General features: G+C 56.2%; 1 protein-coding gene and 1 long non-coding RNA gene across 4 annotated transcripts; both read left to right on the forward strand.

Annotated features, from left to right (window-relative positions):
* Positions 1-1,174: 1,174 nt before the first annotated feature.
* On the forward strand, positions 1,175-2,499 carry LOC135284460 (uncharacterized). Its single transcript, XR_010349852.1, has 3 exons — positions 1,175-1,244; positions 1,875-2,029; positions 2,481-2,499. It is a non-coding gene; the product is annotated as an uncharacterized LOC135284460 (long non-coding RNA).
* A 9,940-nt stretch (positions 2,500-12,439) lies between these two features.
* Positions 12,440-19,770, forward strand: TEKT3 (tektin 3). 3 transcript variants are annotated; one of them, XM_064395473.1, is made up of 8 exons: positions 12,440-12,580; positions 13,392-13,991; positions 14,503-14,586; positions 15,634-15,704; positions 15,907-16,050; positions 17,307-17,529; positions 18,031-18,185; positions 19,394-19,770. In XM_064395473.1, the coding sequence occupies exons 2-8, from the start codon at positions 13,416-13,418 to the stop codon at positions 19,623-19,625; spliced, it is 1,485 nt and encodes a 494-aa protein (XP_064251543.1). In that variant the 5' UTR covers positions 12,440-12,580; positions 13,392-13,415; the 3' UTR covers positions 19,626-19,770. The 3 variants fall into 3 exon arrangements, with proteins under 3 accessions (XP_064251543.1, XP_064251544.1, XP_064251545.1); XM_064395474.1 differs by having other exon boundaries at positions 12,467-12,606; XM_064395475.1 differs by having other exon boundaries at positions 12,474-12,559.
* Positions 19,771-22,389: the final 2,619 nt, after the last annotated feature.

Consider the following 22,389-nt stretch of genomic DNA (forward strand, 5'->3'; position numbering starts at 1 on the left):
GGGAGCTGGGAGTGGCTGAGCTGAGAGCCGGGGCTCTGCGAGCTCTCGGTGAAGTGAAAACCTGGGAGAGCACAGGGAGCAGGGAGCAGGAGCTCTCGGTGAGGTGAAAACCTGTGAGGGAGCAGGGAGCAGGGAGCAGGAGCTCTCGGTGAGGTGAAAACCTGGGAGAGCACAGGGGAGCAGGGAGCAGGAGCTCTCGGTGAGGTGAAAACCTGGGAGAGAGCAGGGAGCAGGGAGCAGGAGCTCTCGGTGAGGTGAAAACCTGGGAGAGCACAGGGGAGCAGGGAGCAGGAGCTCTCGGTGAAGTGAAAACCTGGGAGAGCACAGGGAGCAGGGAGCAGGAGCTCTCGGTGAGGTGAAAACCTGGGAGAGAGCAGGGAGCAGGGAGCAGGAGCTCTCGGTGAGGTGAAAACCTGTGAGAGCACAGGGGAGCAGGGAGCAGGAGCTCTCGGTGAGGTGAAAACCTGTGAGGGAGCAGGGAGCAGGGAGCAGGGAGCAGGGAGCAGGAGCTCTCGGTGAGGTGAAAACCTGGGAGAGAGCAGGGAGCAGGGAGCAGGAGCTCTCGGTGAGGTGAAAACCTGGGAGAGCACAGGGGAGCAGGGAGCAGGAGCTCTCGGTGAGGTGAAAACCTGGGAGAGCACAGGGGAGCAGGGAGCAGGAGCTCTCGGTGAGGTGAAAACCTGGGAGAGAGCAGGGAGCAGGGAGCAGGAGCTCTCGGTGAGGTGAAAACCTGGGAGAGAGCAGGGAGCAGGGAGCAGGAGCTCTCGGTGCTGCCGGGGCAGCTCTGGCAGCTGGCCAGGCTCCTTGGGCTGCACTGATGGCAAAGTCCAGCGGCAGAGCACAGTCCTGGGGCTGACCGCAGCCAGCCGGCTCCAGAGCTGCTGATTCACCGCGCAGGAGGAGCGGGGATGCTCTGCCCCCGCTCTGCCCCCGGGAGTGGGGCTCCCAGACAGGGTCAGCACTTCCACCGGGAGCTCTCCTCCCTGCCGCATCCCAGAGCCCGAGGGTGGGGAAAGGACGGGCTGGGCTGTAAAGCCAGGTGGGGCAGGAGCTGCAGGAGCCACCTGCAGGTGACCTGCTTGTGACCTGCTTGTGACCTTCTTGTCACCTGCTTGTGACCTGCTTGTGACCGTGGCGCCAGGCGAGAGCTGTGGTGGTGCTCTGCCCTCTGCACAGGGATGGGGAAGGCAGAGGAAGGTTCCTGCTGGAAAAGGCTTGGAGAATCCACTCTGGGATGGCTTTGGGTAGGCTTTGGCTTGGAAAAGCACATCCTGCTTGGACAAGCTGGTCTGAGGGGATCCCTGAGAGCTTCTGGTCACTGGGATGGGGGGATTTCAGAGTTTGGTGCTGCCAGCTGTCCCTGCAGCTGTGCAGGAGGGCAGCTGAGGCCCTTTCTGACTCTCTGAAGTGCTGCCCACCTGAGAAGGATGTTTTGGGGTAAAAGCAGTGGGTTAGGAGCCTGGCTGTTCCTGTCAGTGCCCTGGGCAGTGTGGGCACAGCCAGGCTGGCACAGCCCTGGCTCCAGGGTCGGTGGCACTGGGCTGACCCGTGCCAGGCTGTGCCAGGCTGTGCCAGGCTGTGCCAGGCTGTGCCAGGCTGTGGGCAGACACACACGGGGCTGCTCCCCCAGAACTGCTCAGCCTGGGGCACCCCAGGCCCAGTCCCAGCCCGGCTGTGCTTTCCCATTCCTCCTCATTTCCCAGGGATGGGCAGTGGAACCAGGGCAGAACACCCAGCAAGGCACTGCTTTTTACTTAAATATCTGGTTCATGGGGAAGATATAAATAAATCAGCTGAATTAAAGCCCAAGTTCAGTGGGGCACTCTTCCCCACACAGCCAGGACTGCTCTGGTGACATTCCTGGTCTCTCTCAGCTTGGCCCTGCAGAGCAGCTCCAGTCTCCCTTGGCTTTGTGCTGACTTTAACCTTAAACTGCTCCTTGTCCCAAGCTTTGAGGACCCCCACAGTCAGATCCAGCTCCTGCTCTGCCCCAGAGGTTCGTGCTGTTCCTCCAGACCAGGACAGAGAGGTGAGATTTCCAGGGAGGCACAGTGAGACTTCACCCAGAAGTGAACTTCCCTGCAAATTCTGGCCAGGCCCTTTGCTTCCAGCACTGCAAATGAGGCAGATCAATTATTGTGAAACAGAAAGTGGAAATTACTTTCCTGGCTGCCCTGGCTTTGTTCCAGCCTCTCAGTTTGCTGGAAAACATTCCAGCTGCTGTGCTCCACGCACAGATTCCCTCGGGGATAAAAGGCATCCCACGGCTTGTTTTCATGCAGATCCCTCCAGCCCACGCCCAGCCTTGCCCACGTTTGTGCTCGTGTTCCTGGAGTGCTGCAGGTGCTGGGGACACCCTGGGAGCAGCCTGGTGACAGTTCTGAGCTGTCCCACGTGCTGTGCTGTGCTCCCTGGGCTCTGCACCCCAGGACAGGGACTGTAGGAAGAGATTTTTCCTAACTCAGCTTCTCTTCCTGCAGCTGGACAGGCTGGGACTGGGACAGGTTTTCTGATGAAGAAGCAGAGCCAAGAGTGAGCCCAGCCTGGGAGGGACATTCCCAGGGGAACCTCTGCCCTGCTCCCACCTCCTGCAGGGAGGAGAAGCCTTTCCCAGAGTCCCAGGAGGGACGTCCTGAGGAGAGGTTTCACTTCTTCAAACAGCCACATTTTGGACAATTTCCAGAAGAGTTCAGGTGATGAATAAGCACTTTTGCCCTGGAAAACTCTTCCTCCCCGCTCCCCGGAGCAGCACAGCTCCCCAGTTCCAAGGGCCACATTGCCTGAATTCCAGGCGAGCCACCTTCCCTCCCGTGCCCTCCCCAGCCCTCCCTGCCTGGCACAGCTCATGGGGATAGGTCTCCTGGGGGCTGTGGATGCTCTGCCAGCTCCACACCATTCTCAGTGGGGCTGTCCCTCTGGTCCTGTGGCTGGTGACAAGCTGGGGTCACCGAGTGCAGCTTCTCTCATCATCTGGCCGAGGTCACCCTACATGGGGTGCTGTCACCTGCTCCTTTCCTTTGGGGCAAACCAGGGGTGTCCTGATGGTCACTGAGGCTGAGGGTGCCCCCACAGCAGCAGGACAAACAACTCTGGGTGTGCATGCATCCCTGTCCATGGGACACGGGCTGGGGGTGCATCCCCAGGACTCCGTTTTGGCCATGGATCCACACCCAGGCTGTGTCTCAGGAGCTGTCCCTGAGAGCATCCCTGGGTTTGCTCTGTGGAGAGCTCGTCAGCAGCGTGTGATGAGCGAGGCTCTGCTGTGGCCCAGCCTCTCAGAGCCCCCTGCGTGGCTCAGGATTCCCTGGGGCTCCTGTCACATCCCGGAGGGCCAGGGGGTGGCGGGAGGTGCTGCTGGACTCAGGCTCCACTCAGCCCTCCCTGCTTTTCCTGTTTCCCTTTGGGGCTTCCAGGAGTTCTTGGTGCAGTTTGGGCAGGGTTTGGGAATGAGCACTTTGGAAAGGGAGGGAGGGCCGGGGTGGGCTGCACACACATCCCTGCAGCCCCTCACCAGTGCCATTCCCAGCTGCTCCCAGACAGCTCAGAGAATCCATCCAGTTCGTTTCTCACTGTGGGTTTTGCTCTTGTGCCTCCACAGTTTTCTTGCAGATTCCAACCAACTTGGATAAAATTTTTTTTCCAAGCGTTTTCCCCCCTCAAAGTTTCCTCGCATTGAGGGGAACAGAATCTGGGGTCTGAATTCTTTCCTTGCCCAAACAATCAGTTTGATATTGACTCAAGCACAAATATGCTCTCTGCAATCCAAGGTAAAGAGCCACAGAGCCAACAGCTCCTTCCAAGAGCTTTGTGGTGTGAAAATGGAGGAGCAGCCCCCGAGTCCTGCTGGCACTTGGGAGCAGCCACTCCAGTGCCTGCTGTGCCACTGCTGGACACCCGAACTGCCCACGGGGCTCCTGGTGACCGGGCACATGAGCGAGGCTGACCCCTCACTGGGGCAGGGATGAGGCCTCAGTGGGAGCAAGCGTCCTGCCCTGGGGCGATGGCTCTGTGGGGACCGTGTCCCCGGTGTCACCGTGCCTGGTGGTGGCAGGGCTGTGTTTCCGTGCTCGGCTGCTCTCAGAGGCAGCGTTTGCTGTGGCCCTGGCGGCCCCAGCGCGACCTTCTCGCGTTTCAGAGCTCCGTGTGCCTGCAGCTATAAACAGCCGCGGTGAAACTGCAGCGCAGCGCGGCTCGGGCTGCGGGACGGTCCGGGACGGGAGGGGAGCGTGGGCAGCGGGATGTGTGTGCCCCTGGTTCTGTGTGTGCCCCTGGCTCTGTGTGCCACTGGCTGTGTGTGCCCCTGGCTCTGTGTGCCACTGGTTCTGTGTGCCCCTGGCTGTGTGTGCCCCTGGTTCTGTGTGCCCCCGGCTCTGTGTGCCCCCGCCTCTGTGTGTGGCACTGCAGACATGAGCTGGGTTTCCAGATGCCGGCCTGTGTCTGTGCAGGGCTGATGCTGCACACCTGGCCCCTCAGCTCGGCTGCTGCCGTTCCCGGCGGCTCTGCAGGAGGAAGCTGTGGGCAGTGTTTGCTGCCAGCCCTGCGGGTGCCAGCTCTGCTCTCCTGGATGAGCTCATGGGAGCTGCTGGGCCCCAGCGGCCACAGGGCCTGTGACCTTCACTGTCAAACAACAACGGGCACAGCACCAGAGGTCCCTTCCCTGCTCCCATCCCGTGCCAGGCTGCCCAGGCACTTTGGGATCTCCTGCTGCAGGTGGAAAGGGCTCCATGCACCCAGGCCTGCCAGAGCAGCATTCCCGAGGAATCCCATCTGTCCACAGGAATCCCACCTGTCCCAGCTCCGCCTGCCCTGCAGAAATGAGACACCTCACCTTGAGTAAGAGCTCCCATCCACAATGTCCCTGCAGTCCTTTTTGGAGGAGTGTCACTGCACCAGGGGTGTCACTGAACCAGGGGTGTCACTGCACCAGGGGTGTCACTGAATCAGGGGTGTCACTGCACCAGGGGTGTCACTGCACCAGGGGTGTCACTGAACCAGGGGTGTCACTGCACCAGGGGTGTCACTGCACCAGGAGTGTCACTGCACCAGGGGTGTCACTGCACCAGGGGTGTCACTGCACCAGGGGTGTCACTGAATCAGGGGTGTCACTGCACCAGGGGTGTCACTGCACCAGGGGTGTCACTGAACCAGGGGTGTCACTGCACCAGGGGTGTCACTGCACCAGGAGTGTCACTGAACCAGGGGTGTCACTGCACCAGGAGTGTCACTGCACCAGGGGTGTCACTGAATCAGGGGTGTCACTGCACCAGGGGTGTCACTGCACCAGGGGTGTCACTGCACCAGGAGTGTCACTGAATCAGGGGTGTCACTGCACCAGGGGTGTCACTGAATCAGGGGTGTCACTGCACCAGGGGTGTCACTGAATCAGGGGTGTCACTGCACCAGGGGTGTCACTGCACCAGGAGTGTCACTGCACCAGGGGTGTCACTGAACCAGGGGTGTCACTGCACCAGGAGTGTCACTGAATCAGGGGTGTCACTGCACCAGGAGTGTCACTGAATCAGGGGTGTCACTGCACCAGGGGTGTCACCACGCAGGGAGTGTCACCAGCCTGGCAGCACTGTCCTGGTGACACAGGCGGGGCTGGACTCGTGCCCAGACTCTGACTGTAATTATCCCTCAGTCACTTGTGCAAGGCTGATAACAACAGATAAGGCTGCAATTGCTGCTCCCCATTCTGTCTGGGGGAATTCTCTTGGCTCTGGGGCACGGATCCCATGGGTGTGTGTGCTGGGAGGGTGAGACTGCCACAGTTTGATCCAGCATTCAGAATAACGTTAGTTATTAAGTTGGAAAAACACAGTCTCCATTTCTGTCTTTGCTGCTTACCTGTGGCACAGCATTTTAACTGCAGCAGATAAAGATGGGTGGGAGTGTTGTGGGGATGAGTAGATGGGAGTATCTCAGATATTAGAGCCACTAAAAATTATTCTCAGGATAACTTTCCATATGAACCAGCAGGTTAATTGAACCTGAGCCATGCAGTAGAAATGTGCTGATTCCAACAACATTTTACAGAAGGAAAAAAAAAAAAAAGAAGAAAAAAGTGGAAATATTTTGTTTGGACAGTATAGAAGCTCCAGCAGAAGCAGAATAATGTTTCTGTTCTGTCATTAAGTTAATTTCATGTCATGTAGAGTGGGAATTTTCGTGTTATTGTCTTGTAGATCGGGTCACTCCTCACACATGCAGTGTGATTCAGGAAAGGCTCAGCAGGGACACGATCATGGAAAGAGGCGCTGAAGTGAAACCTGTAATACCCTGAAGTGCTGCCCGGGAGGAAATGTTCCTCCTTGGCAAACACGAGATTCCAGCTCTCGGCGCAGGGTCAGAGTCAGTCTCTCCCCTCGGGGCCGGATTTCCCAGGCAATGGAAGCTTTGCTCCCAGCCGGGATGTTGCTGTCTGCGTTAATCATTCCCCGGAGTCAGACGGAGCAGGAGATAACTCCAGGGAAGGAGGATAACGCCCCTGCTTTGAGCCACTCACACCCTGGGCTCCTCCCAGGACTGGGGTGCTGTGATCCCTGCTCCGGGAGCGACGACGCCAAGAGAACTTTGATTATTCCACAACAAACTCGTGTTCACCTTGAAAAAACAGCAGCAGCACCTTCCCAAAAAGCTTTCAAGGAGGAAAACAACTTTCTGTTTCTAATCAGGGCCTCCAGCATCAGCCGAGCAGGCTTTATTTTCATTTTTCTTCTCCACAAAGGTTTCCATTGTGTCCAAAAGCCATTTTCTGTCAGAAAAGGTTTTGATGGAAAATATTTTACTAAATCTGTTTGTAACTGATGCAGAGCTGTGCCAAGAAAGAGGGAGCGAGTGAAGGCCCTGAGGCTGCTCCTCGGCACATGAAAGGGAATATCCCAGACTTCCAGGGCCTCTGGAGGGTGTTTGGGTGGTCCTGGTGGAGCTGGGCTCATCCCAGAAAATGTTAAACTAACAAATAAATCTGCTTCGCTCAGCAGCCGGGGCTGGGCCTTCGAGCTGGGGCGAAGCTTTTAAATATCACCAGGAGTATTTTCTCTAAAGGAAGGAAGCATCTGAATTCCAGCATTCCAACCCAAAATAGACGTCCCTAAGAATAGCCCTTCCCCGTGGCAGGGCAGGATGCTGCCCGCAGGAAAAGGGGCTGGGGAAAGGCAGCAGTGCTGTCCCTGCCAGGCTGGCACTGGGAGGGGATGGGGTTTGGCTTGGACTGGGGGCCTGGAGCACCCAGCCCCAGCTCGGAGCTGTTCCCTGGGCCAGGGGCTCCCGGGCAGGGGGCGTGGGGCTGTGCTCCAGGCAGGGAGAGCGTGCCCCAGGCAGGCTCCGTGTCCCCCTGACAGGAGCAGGTGTTATGAGCAGAAACGTTGTCCATTTTTTAAAGTTGCAGAGTTAACAAGTTAAACCAATTGCTGCTAAGTTGGAGTTTTAACTATTCGTTGTTAATAACTTCATGTTGTAATCACCTGTTGTTAATAGTTTTTCTTTAATTACCTGTTGTTGGTGGTTAGAAATCCCTCTGCTGCTTCCTGGAAAATGACACCTGGGACTGTGAAGGGGAGGTGACATTGAAGCTGGCGTGCAGATGAGGAAGCACCTCACCAAATGTAGCAAGAGAAACACCTAAAACAATGAGCCACCATGGAATGAAGAGATCTAAGTGATATCTGAAGGTGAGGAACTGAATCCAGTGTCTGCTAAGATCCTTTTTACCTTTCACCCTAACCAAAGGATGTTGGCTAGAAAGAGGACCTCGAATGTCAAACTAAAAAATGGGAATCTCCTGGTGCTCTCCTGAGGATGGAAGCCCCAGCCCTGCCTGCACACCAGTGGACACAGCTGCATCATCCTCCTCCTCCTGCTCCGTGCCACTCCTGGGAGCAGTGGTGGTGTGTGTGCAACCCCTGTCAGTTCTCCCCACCCAAGCTGATTTTTAATAAAGGCATTAAAAAAGGAGAAAGATCTCCTGGCCTATTCATTTCACAGAGGGATCCCCGGGAGTCTGGGGCTGGGCAGCCTGGCCTCAATTCCAGGGGGAGCTCCCTGGGTCAGGAGCTGCCAGAGGGATTGCTCTGGCCACGGAAGACTCCTGTCCCATCTCTTCCAGCCTGAAAAGCCCAGAGCTGGAGCGGCCCAGGCTCCATGAGCTCAACAGGAGGCCAGAGGGATGGAGTCTGCATTGGCACCCCTCTTCCCTACAAAGTGCAGATTTGCACCATTTGGACCCTTTGACCCTTCTGGGGTCACCTTTCCTGTGCAGTGGGAGCTGCAGCAAGGAATCTTGGCTTGAGAGAAGAGGTTCTCAAACCATTCTGTGACTTTTATTTATTTATTTTTAAAGCAATTTCCATTCACACTGGTTTGGTTTTTTCCCAGAGGAGCTTTCTGGGCCCTTCCACACCAGGGCTGTGTTCAGCCCTCACTGTTTCCTGAGGGGCAGGAGCTGAGGTTGTTCCTATCAGCTCTGCAGACGTTTTGATCCTTTTGCTGTCTGTGGAGTCACAGCCTGAGTACGATGACAGGGGGAAAAAAATACAGAAACTCTGCCTCCCTTTTCCAATGCAAGGCCTTTGCCAAAGCAATAAAAATCTTTAAACAATGGCCAGTCATGACATAAACCAGCCCTGGAGCTGTCTGCCAAAACTCACCTCAAGAAAAGAGGTCCAGAAATAAACAGTAACCTATAAAAAGCCCCACAGACTTAGAGAGAGTCCTCTCAGTGTGTTAATTGCTTTCACATCTGGCTCTGAATTGAGAAGTGTGTAAGGCAAGGAGAGGCCACCAATAACTCACTGCAGCTGAGCACTAAAGCATGTGTGGAGCATCCATCACCAGAGCCATCCACTTCTGCTCAGAGACCTCAGATGCTGGGGCTCACTTCTAAAATTTGTGTTTAAACTGCCCTGAAATAATGGGGCTGATGTAAATAAACAGCGTGTGGTTAAGCACTTGCACAGGTGGGATATTTCAAGGTGTATGTGGAGAGACTGGGTTCATTTCCCTTTCTGTCCCTCCATCAGTTTCTGGAGCAGTTTTCCAGCCCTTCCTTGGAAGCAGTCAGCCCCAGGGTGGGTGCAAGGTGTGATAATCCAGTGGGGCACACCAAGGAGAGAGCTGGGGATGGTTTCATGGTGGTTTTCTGTGTGCCAAGGAGGTGAGCCCGGGCTGTGACCTCATGAGAGCTCCTGTGGGACACTGGGGACAGAGCTGGGGCAGAGCTGGGACAGAGCTGGGCAGAGCTGGGACAGAGCTGGGCAGAGCTGGACAGAGCTGGGGCAGAACTGGGGCAGAACGGGGACAGAGCTGGGACAGAGCTGGGGCAGAGCTGGGACAGAGCTGGGACAGAGCTGGGACAGAGCTGGGGCAGAGCTGGGCAGAGCTGGGGCAGAGCTGGGGCAGAGCTGGGACAGAGCTGGGCAGAGCTGGACAGAGCTGGGGCAGAGCTGGGCAGAGCTGGGGCAGAGCTGGACAGAGCTGGGACAGAGCTGGGGCAGAGCTGGGACAGAGCTGGGACAGAGCTGGGACAGAGCTGGGGCAGAGCTGGGGCAGAGCTGGGCAGAGCTGGGGCAGAGCTGGGGCAGAGCTGGGACAGAGCTGGGCAGAGCTGGACAGAGCTGGGGCAGAGCTGGGCAGAGCTGGGGCAGAGCTGGACAGAGCTGGGGCAGAGCTGGGACAGAGCTGGGCAGAGCTGGGGCAGAGCTGGGCAGAGCTGTTCTGGGTGCCCTGCATCCCCTGCTCAGGGCTCTTCCCCCTCTCAGGCCAATGCCTGCACCTTGTGTGGCTCAGGGCTCTCCTCCTGCCCCACCCCTGCTGCACTGAGCAGCTGGGGCTTCTGAGGGGTGAGAGGAGCTCAGGGCACTCCGTCCCCATTGCCCTGGACTTTGCAGTGCCCCCAGGGCAGAGCTCCCCCAGCCCAGAGCGACTGAAGAGGCTGCAGGGAGGCTCTCCCTGAACTCAGTTTTTGATTTCAGTTCTTCCTGGGCACTGCTGAGAGCGTCACCAGTAAATGATGACATTTTCTGAGGCCACCACTGCTGTAATTACAGGAGTGATCCCAGGCTTAACCTTGGGGATGAGCAGAGCCTGCCCTGAGCATCTGTGGTTTGGTGGTTGTGACTCATCACGAGAGCACGGGGAGGGATTTGTGATGATTTATTCATGCCACATTTATTGTTTGGAAAGCTCAGTCAAATGCTGCTCTGGTTAGACTGAATGATTCAGCTGCCAGTCTACCTTTGGTTTAGTTTTGTTCTCTTTAGCGCTTTCTCTCTGAGAGCCTCGTGTTAGAGGTGAAAACCATCTCAGAGAGACATGGAATGGTTTGGGCTGGGAGGAAACCTAAAGCCCATCTCACCCCACACCCCCCACTGCCCCGGGCTGCTCCAAGCCCCATCCAGCCCCAGCCACGCTGGGCTCTGGGTTCTGTGAATGAGCACTTGATCCCTCCCAGGCAGGTGCAGCGTTTCTGGGAGCCCGAGGAATATCCCACACGAGGGAAGGAGTGGCTGGGCTGCGCTGGGTACGTGCAGCTCTCAGGGGTGCTATAAAGGATCTGCATCTGGGTATTTTCAGCAGGGCAGCTCCTGACCCAGTGTAATGCTGTATTAATAGACAGCAGAATGCAGAGCTGGGACACAATCTGACAGCTCTTGGCAGTAGATTTTGTACTCAGGTATCTAAATGTATCCCTTGAAATTCCAGTTTGGCCAGCCTGGGCTGCCGTGCTGAGAACTGGCACCTCTGCTTCCCATCAGCTTCCCGGGTCCAGCCTGGTTTTGTTCTTTTATTCTGACTGAACTGCTCGAGGCTTCAGCACAAGCTGTGTCCTCACGTGTCCACCCAAACTGGATGTGCCCCAGCACAACTGGGTGGGGACAGCTTGTAATTTTAGTGGTGTTGCAGCTGTTGGAGTTGTAGTCAGAATTAAGGAACCAGGTTTAATTACTCCAGTAACTGGTGGTGGTGTAAACAGCCTGTCTAATTCCCTGGGGTGCTCAGATTTGGGATTTTGAGATCACAGCCTGTGCACTTGGCAGCTGCTTGAGAGTCACTTGTGGTATTTGACTGTGCTACCTGTGCCAATTCTTCTCTTTGCAGCTTTTAGGATGTGTGAGGAGGTCTAGGTTGGATTCTAGGAACAGGTTCTTCCCCAGAGGGTGCTGGCACTGCCCAGGCTGCCCAGGGAATGGGCATGGCCCCGAGGCTGCCAGAGCTCCAGGAGCTTTGGACATCCAGGGATGCCCAGGGTGGGGGTCTGGGCAGGGCCGGGGGTCCCCAGGGATCCTTGTGGGTCCCTCCCAGCTCGGGGCATTCTGTGATTCTGGAGGGGCCAAAGCCTGGCGCCCGTGGTGTCCCCACTGTCCCTCTGCCCCGGAAGGTCCTGCCTGGCTGCACAGAGCACCCCTGGGCCATTCACAACTTTATCGAATTATGATTGCCTAATTTAGCAAATGCTTCCAGAGCCCTGGGGTTGCCTCCCACAATTAGTGGTGTCCCTGGCCGGGCAGTGATTCATGTGAACAGAATTAGCCACGGGCAGGGCGTGAGAGCGGGGCTGGGGCTGGGAGCGTGCAGGGAGCAGAGAGCTGGGCTGCTCCCAGGGTGGGTGGGTGTCCTGCTGGGGACAGGGCTTGGCAGGCCTTCACTGCCTTCATTTATCTGCTTTGGCTGCAGAAAAACCAACTGATGGGTGAATGTTTTGTTTCAGGTTGGTGGGGCTGATTCTTCCCCCGGCGGAGGCAGGACGTGTGTTTGAAATGAAGTGAAATGAAGATGTGAAATGAAGATGTGCTGCACTTTGTGTACACCAAGCACTTTGGGCTCCATTTTCTGTCACTCTTTGGCCAGAGGCAGAGCTGCCCCGGGGAGCCAGCTCAGGAGGGGTGGCCAGGGGTCACCAGCACCTGGGAAAGCCCCTGGTGCAGTCTCAGTCTGCAGCTGCAGGATTTGGGACAATCAGGAGAAACTGGGGCTGTGAGACAGCAGAAACACCAGCCTGGGTCCTCGATGAGCTGTGGACACAGCTGGGAAATGAAGAAAATGAAAATATCCCTTTGGAGAAGGTGACGTGGAAGCTGCCACAGCAGAACTGGTGGCATTCCAGAAGCTGGGCAGAGAGACCCCCTTGGGTGAGCTGGGGTGCCCAAGGGGTGCCATCCCCAGCATCCCTCCCTGCTCCCAGGCCAGAGCCAGCCCTGCTGCGGCCACTGCCGGGCGGGTCAATGGCCAGGCCGGGTCACAGAGCCCGGCCGGTGTCACAGAGCCACCCGGAACGCGGCCACTGCCCACGGAACCCCCCGGCCATGGCAACGGGCCCCGCAGAGCCGGGCAGTGCCAGCACCACCAGAGCAGCCAGTGATGAGCAGCAGCACCCCCGGGCGCCCCCGGGCCTGAGCTGGCCCCGCTGGAGCCCAGGGAGCTGTGCTCGCCGAGGGAGCCCCGCACGGCCGGTACTGACTGTCCCCAGCCCGCCCCAGCCCGGCGTGCCCCTGCCCAGGGGGCTGGCAGCGCTCAGCCTGGCGTGCAAGGGGCGTCCATTGCGGCTGGAAGTGCTGGAAAAGTAATCCAGTGCATTCCCAAGGTTTTTTCCCTCTCAAACGCTTCTCTGTCAGTGTCTAAAGGGGAAGGGTTTGTTTGCAGGGTGGGAGCCAGGGAAAGCGTCCCCCCTCTCCAAGCGCTGCTCCCCGGGTAAATAAGGGGCACAGAGGCAGGGAATGGCAGTGGCCTGTCCCCAGCAGGGACAGAGGGCTGGAGGGAGCTGAGCACAGACCTCTCCTCCGCGGTTCTGCCGAGGTGCCTCAGAGCCAGCCACACCTGGGAAAGCTTTTGTGCTGAATTCGGGGGTGTGAGTGTCCCACTGCCCATCCCAAAGCCTTTGGCCAGGCTGGATCCTGGGATGACACTTGCTGGCCTGGGTTGGAAGGGACCACCCCTGCCATGGCAGGGACACCTTCCACTGTCCCAGGTGCTCCAGCCCCAGTGTCCAGCCTGGCCTTGGGCACTGCCAGGGATCCAGGGGCAGCCCCAGCTGTGCCAGGGCCTGCCCACCCTCACAGGGGAGGTCATTAGATTGACAGGGGAAATGAGGGAATAATGGGAAATAAGAGATTAAAGAAAACAAAGGTATAAATCTGTCATCCTCCTCAGCAGCCAGGATTTGTTGCTCTCCTCCTTTCAAGACTGACACAAGATACCAACAGCAAAGCTGGTCTCAAATCCCTCCCTGTCCAAATGCCTGGGGTGCTGTCAGAGGGGATTTGCATTCAGGAGATTTAGGGGCTGTGTGGGTGCCCTGGGCAGGGCTGGTCCATCACAGGTCGGGTGCTGCTGCCAGAGGTACCACAAGGACAGGAACTTTCTGAGCGAGGATTTCCTGTGCCCCCTTTGTGCAGGAGCCGCACCAGCAGCATTCCAGGATGGAACTCTACGGCTATCCCCTGAAAGCCAAGTTTAACCAGCCACGGCCACCGCCTCCCAGGGTGCTGCCGGCGGCACACAGCGTGGCTGCTGGCTACAAGAACCGCATTCCCTATCACTCCGAGAGCTTCAGCGTGCCATGGATGCCCAACTCCTACTACAAAGCAGCTGCCCTCAACCCCACCTTGTCTCCCCTCACCGAGAGCTTCCCAGGGCTTCCCCCCACCAAGATAGTTCCTTTTATTTCCGAGAGACCCAACGGGGTCTTCACCCGGCACACGCTGGATGACTGGCACAGGTCCAACCTGACCAACTACAAGGAGTCGGAGACCACGCGGCACAACGCGGAGCGCCTGCGCGCCGACCTGACCCGCACCATCAAGGACGTGTACCAGCAGGCCAAGAGGACCCAAGGGGAGAGCACCAAGAACCTGGGAGAGCGCATCAATGACATAGAGTACTGGAAGTCCGAGCTCTGCATCGAGCTGGACGCCATGATCAGGGAGACCAACTCCCTGATGGACATGCAGAAACGGCTGGAGAGAGCCCTGGCCGACACCGAGGGCCCCTTCCAGGTAGGGACCCTGCAACCCCCGCCCAAACATCTGCAGCCACTCAAACCTCTCATAAAGTCCATCCCAGCCCTGTAACGTTGGAAAGGTTTCAAGAAGAGCCCATTAGTTGAGTCAGTGATAAACAAATCCCCTGCATCTGCTGCATCCTCCCCCAGCACACGCTGAGCACATCACTGCAGTGTTTGTTTAACCAGATATTTCTGTATCCAAAATCCTGGCTTGGCACACCAAAGCCCATGTCTTACTACAAGGCTCTGGGGAGGTCCACACCAGGCCTGACACGGGTCCCTGCACTCCTTGGGGACACGAAGGCTCTGTCCCTTGGGTTCCGTGCTGATGTGGCACTCAGCTGCTGTTGTCACCTAACCCTGCTGCCTCGGGCAGCTTCCTCCAGGCTGCCACCCTGTGCCCACCTGCATTTTCTTTCCCTGCATTCCCTGACACGGGCACAGTCCCTGCAGGGAGCCCTGTCCCTGCAGCCAGCGCTGATGCCACCACATGTCCCCACCAGGTCGCTCACAAGTGTTTGCTCAATCGGGAGAAGAGGATGGGCATCGACCTGGTCAATGACGACGTGGAGAAACAGCTGGTCACAGTGAGTTTGCAACCCATCCTGTGACAAAGCCAGTTCTACCCGAACTCCCCTAAACAAGGCTGGCAGCCCTGTTCCCTCACTGGCTCTTCAGCACTGCTCAGGTTCCCAGTTCCTCAACCCCCCCGAGGTGCTGGGGCTGGTGCTCCCACCCAGCAGCGTGTCCATGGGAGAGGAAGGAAGAGCTGGAAAGGAGCCAGGTTTGGGTGGCATATCAGGGTCCTCCGACCCTCTCTGGGGAGCCTGTGAGATGATCCTGCCTGTCCAAGCCCTGCCTGCACAGATCTCTCTTTATCTGTGTGATCTGTCTCTGTACCTGTCGCACGTTCTGTATTTTACACACACACGTGGAGAGGGCAGGGTGTGCCCGACAGCTCGTCTGCTTTCCCCAGCTATATTAGTTGGGCTAATAAAAGATGTTAATTACACTTGCCCAGCTCTGCTTTGCTCAGGGCAGAGTGGCTGCAGCAGGACTGTCACAGTGTGCTCAGGCAATGGGTTTGATAGAAATCATAAAAACCTGCACTCCTGCCTGCCTTTATCTAAGCTGCTTTCAATCATGAATTAAAAGCAAATATGGCACAGCAAATGGGATCCTAATGCAGGGTACAGCGAAATATAATCACTGCAAAAGCCTCACAAAACTGGGAAGGAAATTGCAGCCCCTGGGCCTGTGAAGCCACTGCTCTCTCAGAAGATCTTTTGTTATGAGTCAGGCCCTGAAAAATTAAAATATTAGTTTAAAGGTCATGAGGGTTTAGGAAAATTATCAGAGCTGGTATCTCCATAATGCCATTTGGGTTTTTAATGTTTGGGATGCATTTAGGCTGTGCTTTCAGCTGGCTGCTGCAGACAGGAGGGATTGAAAATCCCTGGGTTTGGATCAGCCCTGGGGCTGGGGTTGGCACAGTGGGTGCCCTGGGGCTGGGGTCCTCTCCTGCCCTCTGTGCTTGCTCTGGGGGAAGGGGAATTCCTGGTGTGTGCCCCAGGGCAGGAGTGCCCAGGATGTCTGAGCACCGATGCTGACGGGGCTGTTCTGCCTTTGCCCAGGAAATCAAGATCATCAGGTCCTGCCGGGAGAGGATACAGCAGTGCCTGGACACGGTGAATGCCCAGATCATGTAAGGAGGGCTCGGGGCTTGCTGCAGGGCTGCTGTGCAGCTGCAGCTGTGCCGCAGCACATCCCTGCGGGTTCAGAGCCTGCAGGCTCTGTGGCAGGAGGCAGGGATGCTCCGGGAGCACAGAGGGGCTGAGGGGAGCGGGATGGGCACAGAACCATCCCACGGCTCCATCCCGACCGCGGCTGCTGCTCGTGTGCTCCAGGTGCAACAAGGAGGCCCGGCAGGAGCTGGAGAAGGACCTGGCTGACAAGCAGCTGGGCCACCACATCGACAACAAGTGCTACCAGCTGAAGAACACCTCCAGAGGCATCCACTTCTTCAAGGGCGTGGAGAGGATCGATGCCACGTGAGCACGGGGGCCTGGCAGGCACAGAGCAGGGAGCTGGGACTGCCCAGCCCTCTCTGGAGGCACATCCATCCCTGGAGACACCACCCCGAGGGATGCCTTCCCTCTGGGCTCTCCCGGGGGAGAAGAACCCTCTGCTCTCAGCTGGATGCTGAACACCCGGCGGGCAAAGCAAGCCCGACCTAATTAAACATTAGATCAGGACTCAGGCTGCAAACGAATTCAGCCCAGCACCTCTGCACAGCTCATTAAGTTTGTGCATATTTTCAGAGATGTCTCAGTGCTTGCCTGAGTGCTCCTCACTGATGGGAAATCTGGGGGATCACCTCTGTATGGAGAGGGCCTGGCAGGGAGCTGAAATGACCCAGAAAATCAAGACATGAGAGCATGGTCCTGGGACAGGGTTCTGCTGCTTTTGGGTGCCAGGAATTCAGCTTTGGCTTTGCAATTAATGAACAGTGACCTAACCCAGCACTCTCAGAGAGATGCCCTACTGGCAAAGGGCTGAGAGAATAAATCTGCTCACACAAACCATGAAGTTTATGGAGAGGCACAGATTGGGACAACTTTTCTAGTAGTTTGAATAAGTATTCACAGTAGAGCTCAGACATATTTAGACAGGCAAATGGATTGCAAAGGATCGAGGCTGAAATTCAGAGGGGGGTAAAATGTGCCTAGAATCAGCAGGTTTTAAATGGAGCTTATGTGGTATTTAAGTCTTTTGTTGACCTTGTTCTGGACTATTGCACAGGCAGGAACTTCATCCCAAATGCACAGACAGGGAATGGAGTGGGATCTAAAGCTCGTTCGGTTTAGTGGGAGACTGAGATGGGCTGTGAGCAACAGGGATTGACTGAACTCTGATCTGTGTGTCCTTGTGAGGCTGGGAGCTCCTTGGCACTTAATGCCTCGAGGGAAGGTGTAAATAGGAGCTCTGGTTGGAATCTCTTTTTTATGGGAGAATCTCTTTGTCTGAACTTTCACAGGTTGTTTTTGTGACACGCCCTCATTTGATAAATCGTCAAAAAAGTGGGGTCCATCCTCATGTGATAAATATTGTCAAACAAGTGGGGTCCAGCCTCATTTGATAAATCATCAAACAATGGGGTCCAGCCTCATTTGACCGATATCATGGAAGAAGCGGGGTCCCGGTGTTCCCCTGCCCTGCAGTTTGATTCCCAGCACAGCTTTCCCTGCAGCAGTCTGCTGGCGGCTCAGCAGCGCGGCTTTGCCACGGGCTGTGCTCTCCCCCGCAGGGTCTCGGTGCCGGAGACGTGGGCCAGGTTCACGGACAACAACATCTTCCGCTCGCAGAGCGCGCGCGCGACCTCGGCCAAGCTGCGCGCCAGCACCGAGAGCCTCCTGATGGGCACGGCCGACGAGATGTGGCGCCAGTTCAGCAAGGTCAACGACGCCTTCACCAGCCGCATCACCGAGATCGCCAACGCCAAGAGCAAGATCCAGACACACCTGGCCAAGGTACCGGCCCCGCCCGCCCCGGGGACGGCCGGCTGGCCGTGGGCTCCCTGCCAGGCACGGGAGGGGCAGAGCGGTGATGGGGCCTGGCTCTGGGACTCGTGGGAAGCTTCCTGGGAAGGGCTCAGACCGGTGAGGTTTGCAGCACTAGGGGATGATGGCATGCTCTTAAATGAGGAGACATTAAAACCTTTCCCTGTATTAGCTGATGGATGATCCATTCTTGAAAGCAGCAATTTTGGGAAGCTGGTAATTCAAGAGATCCATCACTGCTCCTAAACCTCCTCTGCTCCTAACTCTCCTCTGATGTGGCAGCAAGAGCAAAGAGATTTTCCCTGAAAACTCTGCTGGATCTGGGCCTTGATGTGGCAGAGCAACAGTGGCCTGAGCCCAGGGGCCGTTCATTGAATTTGGGTTTGTTCCTGGGCAAGCAGGAGAGAAGGGAATGATGTGATCACTTGAGAAGTTATTTTTTCATTGATCCCTGTGTTCATTTCACCCCAGACACGGCAGGAAATTTTCCAGCTTGAGACCAAGATCCAAGTCATCCAGAAGACCATAAGGGACAAAGAGGTTCAGCTGAAGGTGGCTCAGACCCGGCTGGACGAGCGCACGAGGAGACCCAACGTGGAGCTGTGCCGGGACGCCGCCCAGCTCCGGTGAGGCCGGGCTGCCAGGGCCTGGGGGCACTAGGAGCATCTCTGCACGACAAAATGGCTGTTTTCCCTAAATAGTCCTTCCATAAGTGCCCTGGTCGGACCTAAAGCACTGAGCAGGTGTCGCAGCCCTCTTCTCTCCTGCCAGGTGCTGCTTGTGCCGAGTTTTGGAGGATAAAGCTCTGGCTCTCCCTGCTGCGGCCCTCCAGCACCCTAAGGGGGCTTAGGAAAAGGAGGGAGAGGGGCTTTTATACAGGCAGGGAGTGACAGGGCAAGGGGCAGTGGCTTTAAACTCAGAGATGGCAGGGACAGATGGGATTTTGGGCAGGAATTGTTCCCTGGCAGGGTGGGCAGGCCCTGGCACAGGGTGCCCAGAGCAGTTGGGGCTGCCCCTGGATCCCTGGCGGTGCCCAAGGCCAGGCTGGACAGGGCTGGGAGCACCTGGGACAGGGGAAGGTGTCCCTGCCATGGCAGGGGTGGCACTGGATGGGCTTTCAGGTCCTCTCCAACCCAAACCACTCTGGGATTCTGGTCTATGATTCCAGGATTCTGCTCTCTGAGAGGCTGAGATTGAGAGAGCTGAGCCCCGTCCTTTTGGGTAGCTCCAAGGAAGGGTGCACATGTGGAGCTGTCCTCCCCTCGCTGGGCACACTGGAAATCCTTTCAAGGGCTTTGGGACTGTGCCCCAGGGAGTGCCCAGCAGCAGCCCTGGGAGGCACCCAGAGCTCAGAGCTGCTCCTGGGAGCCCTCTGAGCACAGTTCCCTTTTCAAAACTGTTTAAACCCAGCCCCGGAATTGGTTCAGCATCTCACTCGCTGTGCTTTTTCCATCCTCCACTTGTTCCACGTTCCCTTTTAGCCTCTCCCAGTGTCCTGTCCTCTGTGTGTGTCTCCTGTGCAGGACCCTGCACGGGGAAATCCAGGAGGGTGAACCAACAAAGCCACAAACCCAAAGAGAAATGGGAAACCAGAGCTGCTCGTCCCTGTTGTGGTGGCACGAGCTGCTCTGGCAGACGTGGCTGGGCATATCCAGAGCTTTGGAACAAACTCCTCCACTCCTCCCCGTGGAGGTCGGGAGGAGCTCTGCCCTTGGCTCTCCACACCAGGGCATGGGTGGGAGTCAGCCTGAGTGTGCTGATGGGGGAACCCAGAGGGCCCATCTGGGTGGGCACCACCCCCAGGGGGCTCTGACGGGGTTCTGCTGTTTCCCAGCCTTGTCCAAGAGGTCAACGAGATCAACGAGACGCTGCGGAACCTGCACCAGTGCCTGCGCGCCTCCGAGGACATGCTGCAGATGCTGGTGCGCTCCAAGGGGGTCCTGGAGCACGACCTGGTGGTCAAGAACAACTCTCTGTTCATCGACCAGGAGCGCTGCATGGGCATGCGCAAGAGCTACCCCAGCACCGTGCAGATCCTGGGCTACGTCTCCGCCGGGCTCACCTGAGCGCTCGGCGCCCCGGCACCCCACGTCCCCCTTCCCCTCAGCTTCTCTGCAAATACACTGTTGCAATTGCACAACTCCGTTAGGATTTCATTTCCTGGTGTAAACTCCGGGTGGAAATTAAACGAGTGCTTTGTTTGCTGGGTTACCAGGATGGTTCTTTTCCTTTGTGTTTTCTCTTTCACTGTGTGCCAGGAAGGAGCTGAAAATATCCTGTATGTCACCGAATCCACCCACGGGGATCCATCCCTACCCTTCCAGTCTGTGTTTTCAGGAGAAAAACTGTCGCGTCTTCCTCCTTTTGAGTGTGTGTGATGTGGAAAAGGCACAAGGGGAAGTAAAGCCACTTGTCAGAATAATGAGCTGCTGACATCCAGGATGGATTTTTAATGGTGCAGCAGAAGAAACACAAACTGTCCCGGAAAGAGTTGCAGTTTGTGCTGTTCCTAAAATAGAAAAATGTGCATTTTAAGCTGATTTCTAATGATAATTGTCTTGCTTTTGAAAAATGTTAAATGCTGTGAAAAATGTCAGTGCTGGGGCCTTAAAAAGAGGAAGTAGATTCAACTTAGAGAAAGTTCATTGAAGAAAATGCTGTGGGTTTAATTTTGGGTTCCTATTTAACCTCTCACGTGTAGTTCATTGGTGGGAGCACCAAAGTACTTTGAAGATAAAGAGATTAATTTGTGTTTAAGCCCCTCTGGCTGCACAGAGCCTTCTCTCCTGCTGTAAACCCTGATTTTACCAAGTATTGGAATCTTCAGAGGGATAAGTCTTCAATCAATCTGAGGCTGAGTGTGAAAGTCACGTTGCAGTTTCTCTCCTTAGGCTATCACAACTCTTGAGTCTTTTAAGCTCAGCTGTTTAGCTCAGCCTAAAGCCCGTGGGAATCCCAAAGGGGCAGCAGCTCTAGTCCCTCCCTCAGGAATCCAGGGCAGGGACCACCAGCCCAGCTCGCAGGAGCTGGGGGTGCTTTCCTTGCCTGCCCCCCCAATGGCTCCTCCTCACCCCCAGACCCTCTGCCCCCCTGGCCTCGGCATCCTGGCAGGATCTCCCTCCCAGCACCAGCCCTAAACAGGAAGCAATTGTCTTTCTAACCTTTTTTTTCTTTACTAGCACTTTTGTCGAGACTAAAAATAGATTTCCTCTACTTTGTGCTTGTCCTGGGGCTGGAGTCCGTCGGAGGCAACAGCCACCCCTTCCAAAGGAAAGAGAACCATGAGCAGGAGAAACTGCCCAGCTGATCTCACCTTCCCTTTCAGCGCTTCCCTTTCTCCCAGAGGAGCCAGGGGCAGCTGAGCTCAGTTTTTGTCAGCACCCTCACTGGCCTGGGGCTGCTCCCTGCTGTTCTCTGCCCGTGCTCCTGTCCCCAGCCCCTGGTGATCTTGGCTGCTCCACTGTCTGCAGACCCACTCCAGATGTTCTCAGGCAGAGCTGCCAGGCTTTTGGGCCCCAGGAGTCTGTCCCCAGCTGGGTGTGGGGCAGCAGGGGCACCCACAGCCCTTTCCTGAAAGGCTCCAGCCTTGGAGGACCCGGAGCCAAGTCCTGGCACCAGTGACAGCTTTGCCTTCGCTTCACTTCCACCTTTGCTTTGAGTCACATCAGAAATATCTGGGCTCTGTTTTACAGTGAGGGCACACCAGGATCAGTCTCCACTTCTCTCCAATTTTGCTTTCAGAGCTCCCCAAACACAGATCTTTCCCACTGGCCCAGCTCCTGTAGGGCTTTCTCCCAGCTGCCAGCATTTATGTGGTGCTGCAATTACCCAGCTCCATTTTCCCTTGCTGTCCTGGCCTCTCCATGCTCCTTTCCGCAGCACTGCCAAAGAGTTTCTTTCCTCTGTTTGAGCCATGACCAGAGGAATTTCAGCTTCAGCTCCTCTAATTTCTTTCACAAATACTTTCCACTTTCCTGCAGCAATTTCCCAGACGTTAGAGAATTCCCAGGTCCCTCTGGGGTTTCGTTCTCTCCACGCCAGTTTTCCATAAGTTGACAGTACTGATGTTCCTCCTTCTGGCAGCTGATGTCCCCCAAGCCCCAGACACTTTGATCAGGGCGTCCTACGTGTGCTCCAGTGTGAGTCTTCTTCTTCCCCCTGCACAATCCCCTGTCAGATGGGGCTCCAGGGATGGGCTTTGGGTGCAGTTCCAGTGAACACGAGGCTCTCCTGCTCAGGGAGGGATTTGCTTTCCATGACAGAGCTGCTGCTGAGTGAAGCTGCTCCATTTAATCCCTGCAGGGCTGGCTTTGGGATTTGAGCAGCCTTTGATGTGCTGGGAGATGAAACAACAGCCCTGCCTCCTCCTGCTGATGGCTGAGATGCCTTTGCTGCCGTGCCATTAAATGATTTCCTTTCAGAGATCATTTCTAAATCACAGCCCAGGCCCATCATCCGCCTTTCTGTACTGAGGGGATGGCTCCTTTCTCCACGAGAACGACGTGTCTGCTTTTATTGCTATTTATTGCGGGTTTATTGCTGCCTCTATCAGCCAAGTCGCTGAGAAAGTTACTCTGTGGAAATTCCTTTGCATCTTACAGCCATATTCCCACCCTTCTGCATCACTCCGTTTGCATCACTGCTGCAGAGCTGGGTCTGTAAATTAATTGTTTACTGACTGCAGGAGAGACAATAAATTAATAAACCCAGGACTCTGTTGCTTTGTGTCAGTGCAGGATCCAGGTGAACACTCCAGGCAGGGCTAGCAAGAAACTTCTCAGAAAGGTTTTGTTGTTTAAGAAAACAAAATAATTGAATGTCCTGGAAGGG

This window comes from Passer domesticus, chromosome 20 (genome assembly GCF_036417665.1).
Source record: "Passer domesticus isolate bPasDom1 chromosome 20, bPasDom1.hap1, whole genome shotgun sequence".
NCBI lineage: Eukaryota > Metazoa > Chordata > Aves > Passeriformes > Passeridae > Passer > Passer domesticus.

What these genes read in the sequence shown, in the direction of transcription:
- TEKT3 (XM_064395473.1), top strand. Translation starts at nt 13,416, where the DNA reads ATGGAACTCTACGGCTATCCCCTGAAAGCCAAGTTTAACCAGCCACGG. An exon ending in ACACCGAGGGCCCCTTCCAG is followed by an intron (nt 13,992 to 14,502) that starts GTAGGGACCCTG and finishes TGTCCCCACCAG; the next exon opens with GTCGCTCACAAGTGTTTGCT. An exon ending in GTGGAGAGGATCGATGCCAC is followed by an intron (nt 16,051 to 17,306) that starts GTGAGCACGGGG and finishes TCTCCCCCGCAG; the next exon opens with GGTCTCGGTGCCGGAGACGT.